At 38.4% G+C, this 10,993-nt stretch overlaps 1 protein-coding gene across 1 annotated transcript in view; it reads right to left on the minus strand.

The window, feature by feature from the left end:
- SLC9A4 (solute carrier family 9 member A4) overlaps window positions 1-10,707 on the minus strand; it is a 61,479-nt gene extending 50,772 nt beyond the window's left edge. The window contains exon 1 of the mRNA XM_056127690.1: window positions 10,441-10,707. Within this exon, the coding sequence (XP_055983665.1) occupies window positions 10,441-10,684 (244 nt within the window). The 5' untranslated portion in view covers window positions 10,685-10,707. The remainder of the gene's footprint in view (window positions 1-10,440) is intronic.
- Window positions 10,708-10,993: the final 286 nt, after the last annotated feature.

The raw sequence follows: 10,993 nt of genomic DNA on the forward strand, positions 1-10,993 counted from the left end.
ACACCATTGATGTGTCCAAATTTCCTTACCCCTGCCCATGTTGCTTGCAGTCTGTCTCTTCTTCCTTGATTTATTTCCCTCTCTATCCTCCTCCTTATGCTCTGGGGTTATCTAGGCATAACCCCCTTAAAACATTGCACTACCTACTCCAGTTATTCTAAATATCACATATAAGTGGTGTCTTCTTTGTCTTCTTTCTTCTGATTTACTTCATTTAACATAACATCTTCTAATTTCACCCATGTTGCAGTGAATTGCACTATTTCATCATTTCTTAAAGCTGCATAGTGTTGCATTGTGTACATATACCACATCCTCATGATCCACTTATTTTTGGACACTTAGATTGATTCACTATCTTAGTGATTCTACTTAGTGCTGCAGTGACTAATGGTGTGCATATGTTCTTTTGAACATTGAGCATTCTTGTGTCCTGGAGGTAAATATTTACCAGGTATTTCCTCTTGGTAAATACCAAGAAGTGGAATTGTTTGATTGTAAGGCAGCTCAATTTTTAGTTTACTGAGAAATCTCCATTTTTTTTCCATAAGGATTCAACCAGACAGCATTCCCACTAGCAGTGAATGAGAGTTCTTTATTTAATACAACCCTGCCAACACAGATTAACCACAGTATTTTTAATAAGTGCCATTCTCACTGGTGTCAGATAATATCTCATTGTCATGTTGATTTGGATTTCCCTAGTAATGTATCAGAAGCATTTTTCATGGGCCTGTTGGTTATCTATTGTTTTTCCTCAGAGAAGTCTCCATTCATTTCCTCTGGCCTTTTTTGATGGAATTTTTGAATTTTTTGTTGTTGACTCTTGTGAGTACTTTGTATATCCTGGATATCAATTCTTTATCTAATGTGCTGAAAACAATATTTTCTATGGATTCTTTTTTTTAGTTTTAGCTGGTATTCCTTTTGCCATGCAAAAACTATTAAATTTGATGTAGTCCCATTTGTTTTTCATTCTGTTGCCTGTGCTTATGACACTGTATCATTAAGGACACCTTAAAAATTCATATCTTTTGAAGAGAACTTAAGAAGCTTGGAAGTTTCAGAAAATATAGGAGCATTCTGCTATATTTTCCTTGGTGTACCTTATAGATTTGGATATGATCTGAAGGTTTTTGATCCACTTTGAATTTGCTTCTAGGTAAGGTGTGAAAAAATGGATCCTGCTTTAATTTATGTAGAGAAACTCCAGCATGTGGAAACTGAACAAATCACTGGTAATAGTAGCTGAATCAAAGAGAAAATCATGGGGGAAAATCAGAGATTCCTTGGGAATAATGATAAAGAAGAAACAAGATATTGAACTCTATAGGACACAGAAAAAGCAGTACTTAGGGGGAAACTCAACAATACATGATTACACTAGAAAGGGAGAAAAAGAGAAAAACAATCACCTAAATACACATCTTAACCATATAAGAGCCAACAACACACAAATCCAAAGACTTACAGAAAAAAGGAAATAATAAAAACCAGAGCAGAAATTGATATAGAAACCAAGAAAGCAAATAAAGAATCAATGAAACCAGAAGCTAGTTGGTCAAAAGACAAAGAGAGCCAAACCTTGGCTAGACTCATGAGGGGAAAAAAATAAAGTGCTCAAATAAAGTGTTTATTTGAGCTTATTCTTGTTTTTCTATGAAAAAAGAATTCATAGAAAAAAACAAGGAGAAATTACAATAGAACCCTCAAAAATTCAGGACATTATAAGAGCTATTAAGAACAATATTTTTCTGTTCGAGAGAGAATTTAGAGGAAATGAAAAATTCTTAGAAATATATAATGTTCCATAAGTGAATGAGAAGGAAGTAGAAACCTGAACAGGCTAATTACTAGCAAGGAAATTGAAACAGTTATTAAGAATTTCCTCAAGAACAAAAATCCTAATCCAGATGGGCTTATTGGTGAGTTTTATCAAACCTTCAGAGAAACATACTGCCATTGACCCTTAAGCCTTCCAAAATATTGAATAAACAGGAACACTTTCTAAGAAATTGACATTATACTAATAACCAAAGCAGACAAAGATATTTTCAAAATATTGTTTTTTAGAAAAATCTCCTTCGTAACAATGATGCAAAAATCCTCAACAAAATCTTAGAAAATTGAATTCAATAGCACAATTTTAAAAAGTCTTACACCATGATCAAGTGTGATTCATTTCAGAGATGCAAGGATGGTTCAACATATAAAAATCAGTTAACATAACACACCAGATCGGTAAGAGGAAAGATAATCATATGGTCATGTCAGTTGATGCAGAGAATGTCTTTGAATGATCCAACATCCATTCCTGATAGAACCATCAACAAAATAAGGATGCAAGAAACCTTCCTCGATATAGTAATGCCTACCTTTTAAAAGCTCACAACAGGAAAAGTCAGTTCAGATGTAGAAGGGAACATCAAGTAAATGGTGTTTGGAGGACCTATTCAGGATGGGAGATGTGTGCTGAAAGTAGACTATAGACCAAACATGATGGCCACTCAATATCTCTATTGCAAACCACAAAAGGAGAGAGAGAACAAAAGGGAGTGCCCTGCCACAGAGGCAGGGTGGGGTGGGGGGATGGAGTAAGGGTGGTGAGGGGGATACCGATATCATTGGTGATGGAAAATGGGCACTGGTTGAGGGATGGGTACTCGATTATTGTATGACTGAAATGCAAGCACGAAAGTTTGTAAGTATGTAACTGTACCTCACGGTGATTCACTAATAAAATTTTTTTAAAGCCCACAGCAAATATTATTCTTGATGGTAAAAAGCCAAAAGCATTCCTGCTGATTCAGGCACAAGGCAAAAATGGCCACTGTCTACACTGTCATTCAACACTGTATAAGTCCTAGCAACCAGCAAGAAAAGCAAACCAAAATGATCCAGACTGGAAAAGAGGAAGAGAAATTAACTCTGTTTGTAGATAACATGATAATGTGTACAGATGATCCTAAAGAGTTCCTTGAAACAATAAACCAATACAGCAAAGTGGCTGACTTCAAAGTCACTACACAAAAATAAGTGAATTTCATATATGTAAATAATGAATTAGAAGAGAGAGAGATCAGAGTCTATTGCTTTTAAAATAGTATCCAATCACATCACGCTGTTTTCGACACTGGAGAAGAACTGTTCCTCTGAACATGCGACAAAAGAGGTGTTAGATGAGTCAGTGTCCTTGCCAACACAAACTTGGATATAAGCATTGATTCATTTGAATTCCTAACAAACCAAATTGGACGATTCCACTTATATAGATGTGGCTCACTGCAGACAATTTCTATCTTCATTGTCTATGCACCAACATCCATTATGATGAAGGAGAAATTGAGAAGTTCTACATGGAGCTGGAGAAGTTCTATAAAGACCACACCTTCTAAAACATCATTGTCGGTGATTTTAATGCCAAGATAGGACCAAGAAAATCAGCCTAAGAACTCCACATTGGGACCCATGGCATAGAATGGAATGAACAGGGTGAGAGACTGTCGGAGTTCATCATGTCAACCAAGACCATTCATAGTAACTCACAATTGCAGAAGGCGAAATCTAAACATTGGACATGGGAGTCTTCTAGTGGATGGTTCCACAACAAAATTGATAACATCATATTCAATCGATGGTCTTGCATGCCCAATGTCACTGTTATCCCCAAATTCCAAACAGCATCAGACCACCTCTCCTTCATGAAGAAATTCTACTTCACGGAGTGGGGAGAAAGGGATGCAAAGTTTAAGAAGAGAACTCCAAGAACAACCACCAAATGGGAGCTCTTTGGCACTATTGTGGGAACATAGGAAATGCCATCGTTGACAACACTGATGAGGAATATGATTGACTGGTTCAGCACCTCCATGACTGTGTGAGGAACGTTGAGAGATAGCCACAAAAAGATGCCTGTCTTCAAAAACTCTTGAGCTCATTCACCAAAGTGGCTTGGCACAAGCCTCAGACGACCACAAGGAACATCTGAGCTGGCAAAGCGATAAAGGAAGACTTCAAAGAGAGAAGAGCAGCAATGCTAGCACATGTGGCAGAAGCTGGGAAAAGTATTCGCAATGCCCACCTGTCTTCGCCAACTACAAGACCAAGATGATTGACCTCTGACATCCTGATGGATCTATCACATCTTCCAGAAGGGCAATGGAGAAGATTATCCATGACTTCTTTCAGGATCCCTTCAAAAGGCACGTCCACCAAATTATGCAGGATGGATATGTCATTCACAACATTCTCCATTCTGTAATCCAACATGCCATTTCGTTGATAAAGAAGCGAACAGCACCCGGAGCAGACAAGGTCAGACCAAATGCCTAAAGAACCTGCCGTCAGTACTCATCAATATACTGGCTCGGCTTTTCACATGTTCCCTGTCTGAATGCAAGGTTCCATCTCAATGGAAAACCAGCAGGACTGTACTACTGTACAAGAAGGGAGACATCCACTACATTGGCAACTATCATCCAATCTGCCTGTTGTCTCTCATCTACAAGCTGTTCACTCGAGTCATCCTGAATAGGATTGACGGAACACTAGATGAAGGACAACCATACGAGCAAGCCAGGTTCCGAAAAGGATTCAGCACAATCAACCATATCCAAACTATAACCAAGCTCACTGAGGTTCCTTGGGATTCCAAGATGCTGCTCTCTCTAACGTTAATTAATTTAAAGAACGCCTTTGATTCTGTTGAGACTGAAGCGCTCATCAAAGCCCTAGCCAAACAGGGCGTTCAATCTCAATACATCAGGGTCCTCCATGAGTGGTATTACAAATTCACTACCAGGATCTCACAATTCTACAAGGAAGTGATCATCCATGTCAAGAGAGAGGTTCAGCAGGGTGATACCATTTCACCAAAACTCTTCAGTGTCACCCTCAAGAACCTCATGTGATGACTGGAGTGGGAAGGAATTGGATTGAAGATAAATGGTCGGAAACTACACCACCTCCACTTCACAGATGATATTGTTCTAATAACACCAAACATTAGCCAAGCAGACCAAATGCTGGACGACTTTGACTGTGAGTGTGAAAGGTCGGACTACAGCTGAATCTCATGAAGATAATGTTTATGAGAAATGGTCTAGTTCCTGACATTCCATTCACTCTCAACGGAATGCAACCATTATGTGTACCTAGGTTGAGAAGTCAACCTGATGAATGACCTGGCCCCTGCATTGCACATCAGGAAGAGAGCAGCTTGGAACATCTTCAAGAGCATCGAAGAAATAGCTAAGAGGACGAAGAACCTCCGGCTCCAGGCACATCTCTCCGATTCCGCTGTTCTTCCTGCATTAACATATGCCTCAGAGACCTAGGCCCTCTGAAAACAGGATGAGAATGCTATTAGGGGTTCCCAAAGAGGAACCAAAAGAGCTATGCTTGGAGTATCACACTTCACTCAGTGAGAGAATCCGGAGTTTCAATCTCCATTGACAATCAAGAATCAGGGACTCTGTCTCGTTCACCAAGGCGTCAAAAATCAGATGGGCTGGACACATAATGAAATTTGAAGACTAGTGCCATTACTGACTAGATTCCATGGGATGTCAAAAGATCGCATGGCTGCCTACGAGATGGTCAGACTTCTTCAAGACCCTGAATTATCGGTTTGAGGCTCTTTGTGTTCCTAGAATGAGCAGATGCCATTGGGCTACACTAGCATGTGACAGGAGACATTACTGGAGACATTACTGGCACCTGCTCTAGCTAATCGATGAGTAACGGGATGTCAAGTGATCAAGTGATCAAGTGATCAAGTGATCCAATACTTCAAGTACAGAGATATCAAATTAACAAGAGAGATAAAGATCTAAACCATTAAACTCCAAAACAAGAGAGATAGAAGACCTTAGAAAATGAAAAAATATTTACCATGTTCTTGGATTGGAAGTATCAGTATTGTCAAAATGACCATCATACCTAAACTACAATATAGATTCAATGAATTCCTATGCAAATTTAGACAGTATTCTTCAAGAACTTAGAGCTGTCAATAATAAAATTTGTATGGAGTCATTAAAGAACCCACATAGCCAAAATCATACTGAGTAACATGAAAATGGAGACATTTCACTAGACAACATAAAACTATACTATAAAGCTATATTCATCAAAATAGTGTGGTACTGGAATAAGTATAGCCTCTCTGATCAATGGGTCAGAATAGACTATCCAAAGAGAACCACCTATCTATATATTGTCAACTAAATTTTGACAAAAAAATAGCGAGAGTATGCGATAGCACAGCGGTAGGGCATTTGCCTTGCAAGCAGCCAACATGGCTGACCCGAGTTCGATTCCTCTGCCCCTCTCGGAGAGCCCAGCAAGCTACCGAGAGTATCTCGCCCACACAGCAGAGCCTGGCAAGCCACCCGTGATGTATTCGATATGCCAAACACAGTAACAACAAAATCTCCAATGGAGATGTTACTGGGCCCGCTCAAGCAAACTGATGAACAACGGGAGGGCCTTTACCTTTATGAAATGGAATTAAGGTGAACTGGGAAATGCCGGGTGATGGAAAACAAAATACGGTCACGGTCCTCCCATTATTCATCGATTTGCTCGAGCGGGCCCAGTAACATCTCCATCGTGAGACTTGTTGTTACTGTGTTTGGCATATTGAATACGTCACGGGGAGCTTGCCAGGCTTTACCGTGCGGGTGAGATACTCTCAGTAGCTTGCCAGGCTCTCCGAGAGGGGCAGAGGAATTGAACTCTGGTCGGCCATGTTGGCTGTGTGCAAGGCAAACGCCTTACCCACTGTGCTATCGCTCCAGCCCAGAAAGCAAAATAAAAATTTCAAAATGTTAAAAGAAAAAGGCGTGACAGGAATTAACTAACTAACTATTTTTGACCTTGCTCTACAAGAGCCATCTGGCTAGAAAAAAAATTGGAAAGAATATCGAGAAGATAATTCTGAATCAAATAAAGGAGAACTATTGGGAGCTGTTAAATGTCTCCCTAAAATTCCAAAGAGCATGCTGATTTCCCTGACCATAGTTTTCAATGTTTCCAGTCACTACTGAAAGGCAGATTAATACAGTTCAATCGGTTACCATCAAGGCACACTGTTCCAAACCATGCCCTTAAAGCCATGGGCCTAAAAACCATCCTGCGGCACCTTCTAAAGTATTGTGATCCCAAATAACAGTTTCCTTTCCCTCACCTTCCTCAGACTCAAATTTGAAATATGTGAAGGATATAAAAAGACCCTAATGTGGTTTCTCAGACTGGAATTTTTTGTCTCCCAAGTTTGTTCTTCTGGGAATTGGGTTTGCTGGATTAGATCCAACATTAAGCTAAGCTGCATCTACATAGCAGTATTAGAAAAATATTTCATGCTATGAGTAGGGCATGAAGTAAAGGAAAACGCTATGTACTACATCATACCTTGCAACTTTCTTTTCTTTTATGATGAGCAGTAGACTCTATCATTCTTTCTTTTTCTTTTTCTTTTTTTTTTCTTTTTGGGTCACACCCAGCAATGCACAGGAGTTACTCCTGGCTCACGCACTCAGGAATCACTTCTGGTGGTGCTCGGAGGACCATATGGGATGCTGGGAATCTAACCCGCTTCAGCTGCATGCAAGGCAAATGCCCTACCAGTTGTGCTATTGCTCCAGCCCGGCTCTATCATTCTTATATATATATCCAATAACCTAATTATAGTTACAAGTGCTTGAAACTAAAATTGTCATATAGGTCAGTCTTTCCTGAAAGTCAAAGATAGACAATTCTATTGTGATCAATAAGCCAAGAAACCTTCCTTTAAAATGTTTCAAGAAATGGAAATAAAATAAAGGTCAAACTACAGAGTCAAAGATAATTTATCCTAACTTTGTTCTGTAGTAACTTTATTTGGTAACATGTATAGTTGTATTCTGAAAAGAATCAGGGATGTTGCACCCAGTTGAACTTCTTATAATTTTTATTTGTCAGTTATATCTCAATGAAGCTGGTGAGGGAAAATTAAAGGAGTAGTGGGTTTTTCTGGGGGTTGTTACAGAGCATGATGTATTAGATTCTCCTGCACCTTGATCTCCAGGGCTATACCCATCTAAATATTATATGATTTCCTGAAGTCTTTAAGTTTCCTTTATGTATTTTTTTTGGTTTAGGTTAATGAGATGCCATATAAAAGCATAAAATAATTAAGCCAAGTACTTGGTATAATGGGCTGGAGCGATAGCACAGCGGGTAGGGCGTTCGCCTTACAAGTGGCCAACATGGCCGACCCGAGTTCGATTCCTCTGCCCCTCTCGGAGAGCCCGGCAAGCTACCGAGAGTATTGGATATGCCAGACACAGTAACAACACAGTCTCCAATGGAGACGTTACTGGGCCCGCTCGAGCAAATCGACGATCAACGGGAGGGCCTTTACCTTTTACCTTTACTTGGTATAATGTGCTTATTCAATAAATATGGAATTTTTTTTAAAAAATCTGATTCTTAGCGTAGCAACTATAAAATTGTACCTAAGAATTTTGATTCCATTAATAGTTGATGGTCTACTTGAGTTATTTGTTTTTCTTTGGTATTTATTTACTTTCTTTTTGTTTTGTGCTATACCTGGTGATGCTGAGGGATTACTCCTGGCTCTGTTCTCTGGGATCACTCCTGGCAAGGTAGGGATATCTATGTAGTGCCTGGGATTGAACCCAGGCCAGCTGCAAGCAAGGCAAGAATGCTGCCCTCTGTACTTTTGCTATAGCCCCATATTATTTTTTCCCTAAATATTCTGTATTCTATCAACATGAAAATCAAGAATATTTAAACTAAGTTCTGTGAAGTTATTCCTATATTCCTCTCAATTTCTACACATAGGTAGACTGAGCATATCCAGTATAAAGAACAACCTACATTTTATAGAGAGTCGGAACATAACATTTCTTCACTGAGATGTTTGCTGATATGGAATATAATTCTATTTTTACAGAAAATTCTTATTCACACTGAAAAGAAATTATATAAATTCTTATTTCAAAGATGAATAGATTGAGGTTCACAAAGACAAAGTAAATTAGGTAATCAGTTGCAGATCTGACTTTCTGATTCCCAGACCAACTTCTCCATACCATGAAGAAGAAAGGACATAATTCCTAGCATTGTTTACAAATGAAACTCAGCATTCATTTAAGTTTACATGAAACATCTCATTGTTCACAAGTCTGCACTGAAAGTATTAGACTTCTAGTTTTGAACTGTGAATATTATATGGAAACCAAAATGGGACTTTTATAAACAATGCAAGGGCCATCATATAATTTAATTACTTGACAGATCACACAACAGCTGTTCAGGCTTACAATTTTCATTCAATAGTTATGTTTGTAGCTTAAAATTAATATAAATTATAGAAAAGCACATAATGACTGAATGCCTCAGTGTTCCCAACATCCTGGTAGAGAGAGTTAGATGAATGGATATGCTCCACAATCCTGATGATCAGGAGCTAAGAGACAAATACCTGACTCACCCATTTGTTACGTCCATCATAGAGGAAGAATATAATGAGCACCAATATATTTCATAGATTCTATATCAATAAAATAATATATCTGCTCAAAGATTATGTCCATCACTGGGATAAGAAGATAGTATCTGAAATACCTGTTTCAATTTTTCACTTTGGAATAAGCTGGTTTTAAAAAACAAAGTGTGTAGAGTTATGGATTAAACTAACAGGCTATAAACCATCACTCTAGTTTTCATTACAAAGAACCCTTGACTAGAACTTAATCCATTAAATTGCATCCCCTTTATTTCACAAAGGAAACCAGAGGTATCCATCCCACTCACTCCACCTGACTCAGGTGTAAAATAATATTTTACTGAAAGATATCATCTCCTATCCCCATCTCCCATCACTGAGTGGTAGGAGACACCTGTGGTTGTTTAGTTTCCTTTCTGTCTTTCAATTTGCAAGGAACACACCACTTTTAAAGAATAAACAATGATACCTATTGATCAAATTCAAGGTTATACAGCCAAGAAAGAAGGAAGACTGTTTCACAGAAAAACCATTATGTGTTTCTTGTAATTTCCAATGAGCATAATTCCAAGATCCATATGCAAATTTACCCTATATTTCTCAAAAGCATAGTTTTTAATGCCAAATAAAGTTGATCACATGCTTATCATCCAGAAATAAGAATAAATAAATTCCTATTTATTTATTTATTTCAACTGTGACTCAGATGTATGCTTTTAGATTTTAATGCACAATTCTGAAGTATTATGTATTATATGACTTTATTAAAAGTAGCCAGGATTTCCTTTGACTTAGGGTAACAAGATTTTCATGGCATAACAGTAATGTTAAAAATTCATTAGCTCATCTTCTATAAGGCATATATACATATATATATATTTCTCTTGCATAAAACAACTATAAAAGCCAGGTATTTGGGGACTTACCTATTTTTGCAAGAGATGCTAGAAGAATCCAGAGGGTGACCTCATAAGGAATTTGCACATAGTCATAATCCAGTGCAAAGACAGATATCTTCTCATCTGGTTCTGAGCTGGCAGCAGCAAACCGAACATTAGTTTCATGCTGAGCAGTAGAATTAGTAGATTTTTCCAAATCAGAAGATGCTTCAGAACACTTGAGGGCCACTAACAATACCAACCATTTCCAAGGACTGTAAGTCATACGCATCTGAAAACCCACGCTCACCCAAAGTGCCATTGTGTGTCACACATGTGAAGTGAAACCAGTTTCTAGGGAACTGCGGCATCCACCTGGGTCAAAGGTAGTATAAGTAGAGCCGGTGGGTCATTCTGAGGCTTCCAAACAGGTATGCTATTGAGCTCTGAATGTAGATGTTTTCAAATCACCTCTAAAGGCTTTGTGTTCAGGCAAGTCAGCTTCTGACAAATACAGTCACTCAATTGGCTTGTTAAAACCGAAGAGCTACCTGTGAAAACATCCTGCTTTGAAGAGCAATGTCTGAAAAGCAAAAATATC

This window comes from Sorex fumeus, unplaced genomic scaffold (genome assembly GCF_029834395.1).
Source record: "Sorex fumeus unplaced genomic scaffold, SorFum_2.1 ptg000006l, whole genome shotgun sequence".
In the NCBI taxonomy this organism is placed as follows: Eukaryota; Metazoa; Chordata; class Mammalia; order Eulipotyphla; family Soricidae; genus Sorex; species Sorex fumeus.